Consider the following 12908-nt stretch of genomic DNA (forward strand, 5'->3'; position numbering starts at 1 on the left):
TAAGGGAACGTCTAGGTATTCAGCCAGCATCTGAATTTGACTATATCCTTCCTTATAGTAGCAGTTATTATAAGAAAATAAATATAATAGCAAATGCTATAAAAATATAAATATAGTAGCAATTATAATAAAAATATAGATATAGTAGCAATTACTATAAACATATAGATACAGCAGTAGTTACTAGAGAAATGTAGATATAGTAGCAGTTAATAAGGAAATATAAATATAATAGCCCAGTAGATACTTAAAGAACAGATGTATAATTTAAAGCGTGTGTGTTCGTAATCTTCTCGGTCTCGTTTTTTCTGTCCTCCGCTTGAGGGCTCTAGTTGCCAACCGATCAGCCTCAACTAATGGATCTACGCCAGCTTGCACCATGGAAAAGGGGGGCTTTTCACAAATGGTTGATTGGGATTCATTCAATTGTGTATATAATGCAAAGAATCCCGGGATCATCCAAGACCAACACCTGTCCAATGCTCCCTCTCTCCCTCTGAATTCCACCTCATGCAATGTATTTGTTGCCGCTATAACACTCTCAAGACATCCATATAGCAAAAACGCCCTCCAAGAAAACACTATGAAACAATAAAATTATAGTAGACATCAACGCCGACAGTATACCTGTTAAATCCAAGAAAAAGAGCTCGCTCTAAACAAGACCACGTTCACATGCTCTATTTGTTATGCCACACCAAGGTCCTCAGCGAATCCCAGCTGTCGCAGTCCTTGTAGATATAAGTCATGCTGCTCCTCAGACTCGACTGCAGGTCCTCCGGGTGATGCTTGAACAGCAGCATGACCATGCCCCAGGACAGCGACGCAAACGCGGGCCAGGCGTAGTGGGTGATTTGCGAGTGCAGCGGCTCGCTCGACACGACGGGCAGGCCGTGGCCGGGCTTGACGGCGATGCGCGCCAGGGCCAGGGCGACGCGGGCGAAGATGTAGATGACAATCTGCTGGTTGACGGACGAGATCTTGCCGTAGCGCTTGGAGCGCTGGCCGAAGACGATGTAGCCGCCGAGGAGACCGGCAAAGAAGGAGTCGAAGGGGCCTGTTCGCAGCAATGTGTAAGTAGGGGGATTGACAAGTTGGGATATTGATATGGAGAGGATGATAAGAAAAGAACGCATGGGAGAGAAACAGATCATACCCTCCTTGCCTGGTGTAGCGCCATAGCGTTTCAGCGCCAACATCGTAATCTTGTATATGGAAGCAAACTTGGCCAGGTTCGTGGCATGCTTCTTCGTTGCTCGAAAGACTAATGACGCCTTTTCTCGGAACCTATCATCCAAACTCAAGTCAATACCTGATATTCATACATGTGTGCGCCTGTATAGATTCGCCATCGCCATCGCCATCGCTAGCAGGGTCGGGATCGTTAATAAGGGAATACGTACGTTCCGGACCGGAAGAGGAATATCATCCTGTCGCATCACACACATTAGCACAATCCCATCCCGAATCCATTCCGTGCACCATTCACAACTTACACCAGCGCGTGGGGAAAGCGCACTTTCGTCCCGTAGACTGCGCCGTTGCGCGCCGTCTTGAGCAGCGACAAGACGTCATGGTATGTCGGGTCTACTACGATGCCCTCCAAAAACGCCTATTGCAAAAGAGTGAGCCAGCCGTATTGACATTTTGTTTTCTCCATTTCCCCTCTTCTCAATCGCAGGGGAAAATCTCAAGGGAGGTGAATCGCATCGCTATCCATACCTTCCACTCTTCCAACATCCACGAGGCAGCCATGGTGCCTCGGCTATCGACGCCCGTGTCAATGTACCAAACACGGACACTAGAAAGGGAGCGCGAGAATCCTCCGCAAGCCGCGCACAAAAGAGGACGAAGAAAGACCTGAAAGAATATATAGAGAAATAAGAGGATTGGGAAATTTTGCGAATAGTTGTGCAAAGTAAGATCGAGAGTTAGAGAGGGAGGAAGAGAGTTTGAACGTTTCGTATGTAGAAAGGAAAAAGGGTTTCGGTTTAGCTCAGATCGGTCGGCTGCTGATGACTTGAGCCTCGGTCGGGATTTGGCGCGATAAGATAAATATGGGGAAACCGATTATGAACCCCGGACGTAGCAGAAGCGTCAAATACGTCACTCTTTGGGGGAAGGGTGGAGCGGAAAGAAGTCCCCTGGAGCTGCCCGCTAGAGACTGCTGTAAGATGGGAAATCGCCTGTAGCTGAGCAAGCTTAGCTCTTAGTAGACTCCGATGCCAGATCATTCTGGAGGACTGATCATGTTTGGACGGGACGCCACCTCCAGGTCTTTACCCCACGCTTTTGCTTTTTCACATGTGATTCCTTCTCCTCGTGGTACTTTCTGCATATCATCCAACCACGTGTATGTATGTATGGTATCACTTGTACGTAAAGCTAAACGACATTATACATTAAATCATGTACATCAGAAGATGAATTAAATCCAGAGTACCCTCTTCCGACGGTGTATCGTAAAACCAACATTCCAGCCATCTATATTCAAGTCCAGCATATCTAAGCTCGAAACGTATCGAACACCAAACCAACCATTAATATCCAACTTCAACACCACCTCTCCCACGGCTCCCGCCACTTCACCCCCAAAATCTCAAATATCCTCTTCTCATCCCTACTCTCCACCAGCTCCCCCGCCGTAATCTTTGCTCGATTCGGCCCCCTCAGCACATCTCTATACAGTCCCCGCTGGTTCAGCCGCATGCCCTTCTTAGAGGCCAAGAGCCGCATGCTGCGGTTGAAGATGTCGTTGCCGGTAAAGTAAATCAGCGCCGCGCCCAGCTCTGTCTCGGGGACCAGCAGGAAATCGATTCTTCGCCAGATCGGCCGGTATTCGCCGTCTGTGTCGTTGAGGCCCTTGATCTCGGGTAGTACGCAGCAGCCGTGCCATTTGCTGCCGTCGCCGCTTGCTCGGGATGATGCCAGACGAGCTACCAAGAATTTGTCTCTCTCCAGCTGGTCTAACAGGCTGTTCAGAAAGGTCTTGAGATCCGCCACAGACTCAGTCCCCGGCTTCGTCACAATAAAATCGATGTCGTGAGAGCTCTCTGCGCCTCGGCGGTAGCTGCCCCCAATAATGAGCTGTGCCGCCGAATCGATCCGAGCTGCCGCCTTCTTGACAACCTCGCCCAGCGCAGTCACCTCTTTGCGCGGCATCCTAGTGTTCAAATCATCGTAATGCTCCATGCCAATCAGCTGACTAGGCGTCAACTTCACATTCTGCTTTACATCCTCGAGTGTTCTCCAGCCCTGCGCAATCCACTGCTCTGCTATTTTGTTTCCCACGCCGTAAATCTTCAAAAATGTTTGCAAAGCGTGGTCTGTAGGATCCTCCTCTGCACATTCAAGTCTCTTCAGCTTATCTGTCGTAACAATCTCCTCAATCTTTTGCGCCAGTCGGCGACCGATGGTGGGGAGTCGATATGCTTCTTCTTCGGTGGTAATCTTGACGCTCTGCTGTTTCAAGATGCTGATGGCCTTTCGGTACGCAATTGTCCGCCAATGGTCGTTGACCCTTTCGTAGTAGCTGTTCATCTTTTGTAATATCTCAATAGTGCGTGCGTTTGGATTGTTTTGGTTAGCATCTTTCCTCCCGGCTCTATTGCAAGCGAATCGGTCTTCGAATGCTATTGCTTTGCTGGTTGGTCGAGTCCTCCTGGACGATCTCCTCGTCCGCTGTGATTCGGTCTCCGATTCAGAACGATGATCGCGACCCAATGGAACTTCCGCTTCGCTACCCGGAGACTGAACATCCTCCTCCTCGTCAATATCTAGCGGTAAATCCTTAAATTCTTGCAGCATTAAGATGTAGTCTGACAACTCGTCTTGCAATAATGGCGTATTGCCTTTGCCACCATCCTTCATCAAACTAGGGTTCTCTATGCCCGTATCACTGTTCGATATGTCGTTCTTGGGCTCGCCACCATCTTCCAAATCAAGCACAACAGGTTGAGAGTCTACGGCCACCGCTCCAGTTCTGCTCCTTGTCACACGACTGCCTAGTGACGATTCCTCGCTCTGAGAAGGCGTTCCTTTCGGTGGAACATAATCCCACTTCGCTTTGTTATGCTGCTGCGGTTTCAGCGGTAGCGAGCATACTGTCGATTTTGACTTTGGTTTCTCCTGGACGCCGAAATCAGCAGTAGGAAGAGGAACCTCGGGCTCTTTTTCCTGTTCCTCTCCCTCTGGTTGGCCATTGACAAGATACTTGCGCTGGCTAGCATCCACAATAGCACGAAACTGTATGCAATCAAGAGGGTAGTCCTCAGTAACCACCTTTGGCGGCGCTCGACCACCAAATCCATCCTTTAGCCACAACTTCTCAACATCCTTGTACTCAAGCTTCTTCTCCACCACGACATGTGTAGCCGTCATCAGGTCTCTCGTCCATGTCGCTCCAAACTCCTTCGCTCTGTTGATCCGCAACCGCCTCGCCGGCGCAATGTCATTGTCCGGGATGTAAAAGAACGACAAGCCCTTGAATATCTGCTCAGCCTCGGGACGCACATTCGGTCCCGAAACACGCCCTCTCTTATTACCACGTGCTGCCTTTGTTGCCATCCCAGCTTTGACATTAACAGACGGTGATGATGATTCCTCAGAGGCACTTTCCAACGATCTTTTCAACGACGCTGACGTCCGAGGCAATTCGGGACCATCTTCAATCACAATCACCTCTTTGCCTCTCTTTTCTAAATCCACAGAAGGCGTCTCTTGAACAACATCCGTCACGCCATCCAGCAGCGCGCCAAGCCGCCCCTTTGGCCTCGGCTTCCCCGGTCCAGTCCCCTTAATGACTTTTCCAGACTCAGGTCGAGGCGCTGCGATAACTTTTCGTGGCGTCAGATGCTGCAGCCGCCTTGACTTCACAGGTAGAGGTTTGTCTTGTTGCTTTTGAGGTTGTTGGTCCTGCTGCGTTTTTTGTCCATGTCCCTGTGTTTGGTCTTGTTGATCAGGGGCATGTAAGCTGGGCGCAGGCTGAAAGAAGCCCCTGTGAAGCTCTCTCTGTCTCTCCTCGCGCGCATCGAAAGCGTCGTCATCGCGCATCCCATCATTTATGAAGGACAAGGTTGAGAGTTGATTGAAATAAGCCGTCTTGGATTCCATGTCGTCCATTTTGGAAGTGAATTAACAGGTAGATAGTCTTGCACTTGTGCTTGCGCTGTTGCGTTTACACGCCGCCAAGGAGCGTGAAGGGGGATGGGTGTCTGTGAGGTCGCATGTGCCTTGGACCATGAGTTCTGCAGAGGATAGCGGTTATTATTAGAGAACCAGATCAAAGCATCGAGGTTCAAATGTTTGGCAGCGATTTCTTGGCTATTGCTTGCCCAGTTGATCCGTTCACATAGTGTTGAGGTTTCAGTAAGGTTGATCGTGCACGGAATCAATTTGGTACCTAGTAGCTGAGCCCTTTTGTAGAGCTGCTGACTGTGTCACTTACAGCGGACTACCTACCTAGGCAACAGCGCCTAAAACACGACCTGGAGCCTATTAGCGCCTCAGCCATCCATCTGTAGCAACACATGTGCTAGATCTCTTCAACTTACTCCGTAGTGTCATTGAATCAATCCATGATGTTCATTGTTATTCGCTGTCATACTCGCTATCTAACCAATACAAAAAAAGAAGACATCATCACCTTCGCTAGTAAACCCTAACAAATACCAATCCAGCTCAAAAAAGTCCCCAACATAGCATCTCCAGCCATCTACTACACCCGGCTCATCGCATATCGTAAACCCTGAGCACGGAGAACATCCACCACAGCCAGAGCATCACCCACAATCTTTCTAAAATCATGGCCCGAGACCTCAGTCGAGTCAACTCCCCAATCTGCCTCAAGTACTGCTTGTAGTTATATCTCTTGAGATACAAATAAACGAGCTACACACACACGGAGTCAGTCAGCCTTGTCTCAAACAAAGAAAATCAACTTTTGCTTCGTACCGTGTCTGCAATGTCCGCGAAAGGCGTCAGAAGCAACATCAAGACCAAGACCTGGTGCATCCTCGTCGTGCCTTCAAACCAAAACTTGAGAACGTCCAGTGGCTCCCCCGTATAGACAAACGCTGCCACTTCCACTGTGAAAGATACCGCCCCAATGGATGCAGTTGAAACCAGCACGTTGTGAATCATCAGCTCCGGCACCGCCCTCGAAAAGAGCATCATGTCGTGCCTCAGCTGCTATTATCCCAAAGTCGTTCAGAATCAGCAATTCCAACAACTTCAAGGAGGAAAAGAAAAGAAACTCACGTAGCGCCAAATTGGATCAACCGTCCCAAGATACATATACGTCCCCAACACCCTCACAAGCTTCCCCCTGACCCCTTCATCCTTAACACCGCTCGCCCATAACGCTGCATCACCCACAACCCAACACATGAGCCCCGTCCCAACTTCAAAAAACCAATCCCTCTTCCACAAGGTCACGCTGCCAACCATCTGAGGAATCCGTCTCTAACCCTTCGCCTGGGGTTGCCGCTTTTGCTTGCGCTTGCGCGGTAGCTGGTAAGGAGAGGGCCGCGTCCTGAATTCGATGATAAAAAGGCATAGCCAGACGAAATAACATAGGATTGCGCACTCCAAGACGCCTTGTACTTCGCCGTTGGTATCGAAATGCTCTTTGAGAGAAGGGCGGAGCGGCTGCGCTAGGAGAGAGATGAAGGAGAGTGCCCAAAAGACAAGGTGAGCTTGTGCTGATAACATGATTAAACCACTTTTTCAAGGGAGTGATGACCGATAGAATATTCAGGAAAAGATAGACTATAGTTTGAATGAGCGATATCTTGGATAGCAAGCGATAGTTTGGATAGTAAGTGATAGTTTGGACAATAAGCGATAGTTGTTGAATGAACTGACGAAAAGAAGAGGATAGAAAAGGGAGAGAGAGTTCACCAGGTTGAATGCCACATATAAGTCACCCCGTGACGGCAGGAGATAATACGAACCTTGAGATCTTGTAGCATCGCACGCACTTTCTTTTCGAATAATCACATTGCAATCTGCTATTACTGCAAAACTAACTTCTATATACAAGTACACAATTCAATCCGTCGCCCCTCCCTTCTGCACGCCTGCTAAAGCAGTAGTAAAACAAATATTAGGAAGAAGCATTTCTAGATAGTATGCAAGATAAGATCCCTTCCATGCAGTTTCTCCAACGGTGTATGTTGTAATGCAAGACTGTTCCAAGTTTTTCGAGCCAGGGTGTTGCGTTGTATATAAAACATGTGTAAAAGCTGGTTTCTTTTTTGGGACTGTTCCCAAGTGTCCCACGCAAAGATAGAAAAAAATACTCCAAACTCCTTTATAGCTTCTTGAAGCGCCAGTAATTTTGAATGCGTCTTGTTCAAAAGATAAGAAAAGAAAGAAACCCCAAGTTTACACAACCGCCGACTCTATAGGCGTCAGAATAATGCCGTCATCATGCAGATGCAAAGCAAAGCAAACTCCAATCGCTGAATGCTGTTTGACTTATTCCATATATTCCACCTCTCGAATTAGTATTATGGTAATAGCGCTGGGCGACTTTAGCATGGCTCGTTTGTCAAATCACGCCTCTCAGCTTCGGGCAGAAAAGAATCCGCCAAAGCCGGCCTTGGACTGCTCCTTCTTGAGCAGCTGTTCAAGTCGCCTGGTCTCCCGGACTGCGGCTTCGCGGTCCTCCTGGAGGTTGAGGACTTCTACTTGAGCCATGTTCATCTTAGCCACGACCTCTTGCATCTCGTCCTCGGCTTCGGCAAGGGCCTTTTCAAGCTCAAGGACACGCGCCCGAAGCGTCTTCATATCGGCCTCTTCCTCGAGGCTCTTGGCAGGGATGGGTTTGGTGCTCAGCAGCGGCTTAGGGCCGGACTTGTGCGCAGAGGGATCAGAGGGGTCGGCCTGAAGGCGGCGTAGCTGCTCATTGTGCGCCTCACGCAGTCTGGTAATTTCCTCTTCGTGGCGGACGACGCGGTCCTCTGATGCGGTCTGGGCGGCAACGACCTGGTCCTCCAGAACACGAAGACGCTCCTGAAGCTCCGAAATGCGCTGCGAGTTGGTCTTGCGATCAGCCTCTCCCCTGGCGACGGCAGCTTCCAGACGCTCCCGAAGCTCGGAGTTGGTATCTAGCTGCTGTCGAACCTGAGCTGTGAGCTGCTCGATGAGCTCGGCAGACTCCTTGAGCTGCTCTGCCAGAGTGTTGTCGGCTGCAACTGATTCGGCATCACTTGCCGCGAGGATATTGATCTGAATCTTTTGCTGGTCAATCTCCCTCCTGGCTGCATCACGCTCCAAAACTGCGGCGGAGAGTGAACGCTCCAGGCGTTCCATGGCCTCCCTAGTCTCCTCGTCAGAGCTAGAGTCCGCTTCCAACTGGCGGATGCGCTCTAGAGACTCGGCGTATGAAGCCTGTAACTCCGTGTACGCGTTTCGAAGAGACTCGGAGGTAACGGGCTCTCGTGCAGAGTCGCTGGAGCTGCTCTGGCGAGCAAGGGAGGGAGGAATTAGAATATCGTTCTCCTCGAGGAGACCACGGAGAGACTGAATCTCTTCCTCAGCTCGGTCAAGGTCAATCTTCAGGCCGCCAAGGCCCTTTTCAACCTGCCATTTCTGCTCGAGGGCGTCTTCGGCGCGTCGTCGCAGGAGATTGATTTCCGTCCGCAGCTTGGACATGTCCTTTTCGAAGCCGGCTTTTCTTGGCGAGACATTCGTGAGTCGCTGGCGCTCATTCTCCAGCATGCGAATCTTCTTCTGGTACTCCCGGTTTTGGAACTCGTGTCGTTCCAAGAGACTTTTAAGAGCGCCGTGAAGAGCATCACGCTGCTCTTCCACATCCTTCAATCGCTCAAGCAAAGTATCTCTAGACTCTCCCTGCGTAGCAGCCTTGAAGCTATCGGTTCTCTTGAGGCCACCAACTGGGGGAGGTGCCCGGTTTCGAGGGTTTGCAACCGAGTTTGAGCGCCCAAGTCCCACTGAGTTCGACCTAGACAAGCCCCCCAGGCCAGAAAGGCCTGACAGGCCTATCACTGACATTCGCTTAGTGGGCAAGTCTTCCAAGCCGCCAGCCATGGAGTTGCGCAGTGAGCTGTTCTCGCGCTTCAGGGTGTGAAGCTCCTGTTGCATCCTGGAAGACTCATAAGTCAAATTAGCGTACTCGGCAGCCTCTGTCTCCAGGCCTTCGACTCGCGCCTTCAGCTCCGGAACGACCTCATCACGGAGATTATCTCGCTCATCGGAGGCTTCCTGCAGCTGGCCCTTGAGGGCAGATAGAATGTCTTCAAAGTTGGCCTTGGATTGGCGCTCTTCTGACAGTTTCCGCCTCAGTTCCTCGCATGTGTTCTCCAGTTCCTTGATGCGCTCGCTGGCGTCTATGTTGTTGATCTCGACCACGTCCACTTCAGAAGCTCTCTCTTGAAGCTGCCTAATCTTCTGGTCGAGATCCTTCCGCTTTTCCCTCTCTTCTTGTAGTTTGGATGTCAGTTCAAGGCGAAGGGAAGCTTTCTCCTGCTCCGACCTCCTCTGAACCTTTTCGATTTCCTCTCGGCCCAATTCGAACTCGCTTAGCTTGGCTGTGCTATGGCCAGAGTCGGAAAAGTAGTCACTTGTTCTCTTGCTGCCGGCTGGCTGGGGACCGCTGTTGATTTGCTCCTGGAGCCTGTCAGCCAGGTCTTCCAGGTCAATCTCGCGGCGGATAGATGCAGCCAGCTCGGAGCTAATGGCTTTCAGCTCTTCTTCCATCTCGTCGACCAGGGCTGTATTTTGGGAAATGTGTGGTGAGTGCGTGGAGAAGAACGATTCACGTTGTTGGGCGAGAGTTGATGTTGCATTGGGCTTTGTGTGCCTGGATGATAAGCTGTTCGTTGAACGTCGGTTGTCATTGGCCGAGCCTTTAGCGGTCGGTGACAAAGGAGACGGGGAGGGGAGGGACGAGAAATCCGTGACCGAAGGTGAAGGATTTCCCCAACCAAAAATAGACGCCAGTGGAGAGGTTGCGCCTGGTGAGCGCGGTAACGGTTTGTTCAGCTTGGGCGACCCGTCTATTGCTGCTGACTGTGGCGAGTCGTCTATGTATGTATCCGGCCCTTCACCTGTCCTTGCGGAGGGGTCGACTTTTTCTAGCCGTAGATGCGGAGGTGCGTGCTTGATTGGTGCTAACATGGGGGGAGATGAAGGAGGATTTGAGTTGTCGTCGTCGTAAATGGACTCGACGTCGGAGGTGGCGTCCGTGATGTGGTTGTGGTTGTGAGCTTTGACCGAAGCACCGTCGGGAGTGCCGTCGGGTGTCAGATCTGGGAGCAAATCGTCGTACACTGACAGGACATCAGAGAGCTCCGAGTCAGCTGTTTCAGCGAAAGAAGGCCCACCGTGGGTGGAATTGTTTCCGGAGGCAGTGACTGTTTCGTCGTCGCTTGGCGCCGGCGCTGTTCTGGATTGGGAGTCTCTGGAGGGAATTCGAATTAGATTCTGCACTCTTTACTTGGACAATGGCACGATGTGTCTGCTTCTATTCTAGACAGGGGTGTGTGTAATGGGAAACAAGAGAGAGAAACAAGAGAAGAGGGAGGTGAGGTGAGGTGTGTGCAGGTGTGTGTGTATGTGTGAGTGTAAGAGAGAGAGACAGAGGAGAGATACTCACTGTTGAGGAGCTTGCACCGGGGCCTTGACAGAGGCAGGGTACTCGTAGAAGGTGGGACTGTCGACGGATGGTGACCGCGCGAATCTGTGATCGGGCTTGGGCAGCTCGATGGTGGTGGTGTTAACCCGAGGCGAGCCCTGGGCAAGATACTGCGTGACAAGCGAGGACGACGCCGCGGTGCTGGACACGGGCTTCCGCTTGATGGGACCGGAGAAGCGAAAGGGAAGAGAGGAGGCGACGACCGGAGAGATGACGGTGGGAGCAGATGTATCTACGTAGTCGAGCGTCTGGGAACGGCTGTGACTGGCAGAGATGCTAGTGCGAATGGCAGCCGGAGGAACAGGCGCGGCAATGGTGGTGGTTGCAGTGGTTGCAATAGATGTTCCGGGGTCGACGTCGGTCTGGAGATGGAGATGATGGTGGTCTTGTTGATGGTGGCCGTCCTGGTGGTAGCCTTGTTGCTGGTACTCCTGGTGGTACTCCTGGTGGTACTCGTTTTGGTAGTCCTGGTGGTAGTCGTCCTGGTAGTCCCTGTAGTACTCGTCGTCTTCCTCGTCGTCTGATTCCTCGCGAATGGTGCTATGCCGCAATGGCGATGGATGTGGAGAGGCCCGAGATGAAGCAGATGGTGTATCAGAGTCTGGCAGGATCGACGCCATGGCTCCGGGCCCGCTGGCAGGTTGCGATGCGACGTCCATGATATTGAACAGCCGTCGTGGGGGGTACGAGAGTACGAGCGCTAGCTGTCGGATCGGACAAGAATCCTATACTGGTACTCGTATACGAAGGAAATGGGCAGCAAGCGAGGTACGAAGAGCAGCGCTGGAGAGGGCCGGCCACCAGAAAGCAACGCTCACGACACGAGTCTTAACGCCGGTGGCAGGTTAAAATTGCCCATGAATCGGATCGACTGAAAGGGACGGTTGGCGAAGAGAGGCAACGACGCAGGTCCAAGAAAAGAGCAGAGCCACTAACTCTACTCGTGGTAGGGCCCCGGAGCAAGAGGGGGGATTTGGAGTTAGGCCCGTCTTAGTCGGCGACGGTGAGCCAAAAGCTGCTGGGAAAGGGGAGAAGCGAGGCTCGAAAAAGGCATCCAAGGCTGTGGGGCAGGCGAGGGTTTGTGGAGGTTGCATTTCAATTGATTGCTTTAGTACGAGTAGTGCCTGGGTAATCTACCCCCCTGGTTCTGGTTCTGATGAGGACCGTTGCTTTTCTACTAGTTACTTTACTGCATTCCGTCTGGTCTTTTTGGTTTCTTTTGTAATAGGTATGGTCTAGTATATGATATGGGACGGATGAGCGTTGTTAGCGCCTCTTCATGTTCTATCTCATCACTCCTCCGTCCTGATTGGCGAGCAATCAACGACCCGTCATCTCACGATGCCAGCTGATCAGATAGCATATGCACGTATGCGCCCAGCCCTCAATCGCCCGAGCTGACGGGCATTTCGGCTACCAGAAGCGCGCAATCAAGCATTTTGCCAAAAATAAACGCCCAATTGGCCGAGTGTGCACAGCCTGATGCCACTTTTCGCATGTTCCAAGCACAGTCTCTCTACGCTAGGTTGCGCTCCAAGAAGCAAATAAGGAGGTCCAGTCGAATTGCGCACGTTGGCGAGCTCCTTGAGCCAGGGCCATGATTTCGCCCTGGTACCTGCGCTAGCGCTCCTTGGCCAGGGGAACACAGCGGCCGCTAGTTCAACGTTGGCTGTCCAGAGGCCCTGACTTGACGCGAAACATTGAAGCAATAAGGTCCAGGTACCTAACAGTTGGGGCTTCACGGATGCAGGTACAGGTACAGGTACAGCTGGGGATTCGGCGGGGCCTGTATGTCCTCTATGGTCCATATGTGCAGCACAGCAAGTATAGGCGAGCCGGATCAATTTCAGCCGCCCCTTGCGCCGAATGCGCGTGCGAACGAACACAATAAAGGAGCGACATTGGACGCAGCTGGCATGCAAGCAAGCAATCTGATCCACCTCCTCGAGTTTCTCTAGGTTCCCAGTTCAAGCACATACTCGTCCAGGTAAAGTGCCAATGGGACACAGAGTTTTGGCTGGTGTTTTAGCGCCCTGTCTTGCATGAGCCACTAGCTGCAACGCATGCAGGTACCAAGTCGGACAAAATGCTGAATGGGGCACCGACTCTCAAGTCGTCAATTGCAATTGGATGAGGTGTACATTTGATGGTTCAATGTTGCAACTTGTGAAATACCACGGGGGAGCCTTATCTCGCCTACAAACCTCCCCGGCGTTAATGCAGGAAACCGTCAGCAAATCGATGGCGT

At 51.4% G+C, this 12908-nt stretch overlaps 4 protein-coding genes across 4 annotated transcripts; all 4 read right to left on the reverse strand.

Moving 5' to 3' along the window:
- Nucleotides 1-370: 370 nt before the first annotated feature.
- V8C40DRAFT_255667 (Tim17/Tim22/Tim23/Pmp24 family protein) lies at nucleotides 371-1965 on the reverse strand. Its single transcript, XM_083218102.1, has 5 exons — nucleotides 1723-1965; nucleotides 1497-1612; nucleotides 1404-1430; nucleotides 1157-1287; nucleotides 371-1057 (listed from the first exon to the last, which is right to left on the reverse strand). The coding sequence occupies exons 1-5, from the start codon at nucleotides 1753-1755 to the stop codon at nucleotides 681-683; spliced, it is 684 nt and encodes a 227-aa protein (XP_083069071.1). The 5' UTR covers nucleotides 1756-1965; the 3' UTR covers nucleotides 371-680.
- A 503-nt stretch (nucleotides 1966-2468) lies between these two features.
- V8C40DRAFT_111230 (DNA-directed DNA polymerase IV) lies at nucleotides 2469-5373 on the reverse strand. The gene has a single exon (XM_083210793.1). It carries the CDS (start codon nucleotides 5119-5121, stop codon nucleotides 2554-2556), a length of 2568 nt encoding a protein of 855 aa, XP_083069072.1. The 5' UTR covers nucleotides 5122-5373; the 3' UTR covers nucleotides 2469-2553.
- Nucleotides 5374-5727: 354 nt separating this feature from the next.
- Nucleotides 5728-6711, reverse strand: V8C40DRAFT_277472 (uncharacterized protein; the record flags this gene model as incomplete). Its single annotated transcript, XM_083220965.1, has 4 exons — nucleotides 5728-5889; nucleotides 5953-6189; nucleotides 6259-6401; nucleotides 6468-6711. The coding sequence occupies 4 exons, from the start codon at nucleotides 6709-6711 to the stop codon at nucleotides 5728-5730; spliced, it is 786 nt and encodes a 261-aa protein (XP_083069073.1).
- Nucleotides 6712-7347: 636 nt separating this feature from the next.
- Nucleotides 7348-11412, reverse strand: V8C40DRAFT_111240 (uncharacterized protein). Its single transcript, XM_083210794.1, has 2 exons — nucleotides 10622-11412; nucleotides 7348-10426 (listed from the first exon to the last, which is right to left on the reverse strand). Exons 1-2 carry the CDS (start codon nucleotides 11317-11319, stop codon nucleotides 7567-7569), a joined length of 3558 nt encoding a protein of 1185 aa, XP_083069074.1. The 5' UTR covers nucleotides 11320-11412; the 3' UTR covers nucleotides 7348-7566.
- Between the last annotated feature and the right edge of the window lie 1496 nt (nucleotides 11413-12908).

Source organism: Trichoderma camerunense (assembly GCF_050948025.1).
Source record: "Trichoderma camerunense strain CBS 138272 chromosome Unknown V8C40scaffold_20, whole genome shotgun sequence".
Taxonomy (NCBI): domain Eukaryota; kingdom Fungi; phylum Ascomycota; class Sordariomycetes; order Hypocreales; family Hypocreaceae; genus Trichoderma; species Trichoderma camerunense.

Excerpts from the sequence above, each read along its gene's own strand:
- V8C40DRAFT_111230 (XM_083210793.1), bottom strand. The coding sequence starts at position 5,121 with ATGGACGACATGGAATCCAAGACGGCTTATTTCAATCAACTCTCAACC.
- V8C40DRAFT_111240 (XM_083210794.1), bottom strand. The coding sequence starts at position 11,319 with ATGGACGTCGCATCGCAACCTGCCAGCGGGCCCGGAGCCATGGCGTCG. Across the intron at positions 10,427-10,621 it reads CCGGTGCAAGCTCCTCAACA|AGACTCCCAATCCAGAACAG; the intron begins GTGAGTATCTCT and ends AATTCCCTCCAG.
- V8C40DRAFT_255667 (XM_083218102.1), bottom strand. The coding sequence starts at position 1,755 with ATGGCTGCCTCGTGGATGTTGGAAGAGTGGAAG. Across the intron at positions 1,431-1,496 it reads CGCTTTCCCCACGCGCTGGT|GATGATATTCCTCTTCCGGT; the intron begins GTAAGTTGTGAA and ends GTGATGCGACAG. Across the intron at positions 1,058-1,156 it reads CGCTACACCAGGCAAGGAGG|GCCCCTTCGACTCCTTCTTT; the intron begins GTATGATCTGTT and ends TGCTGCGAACAG.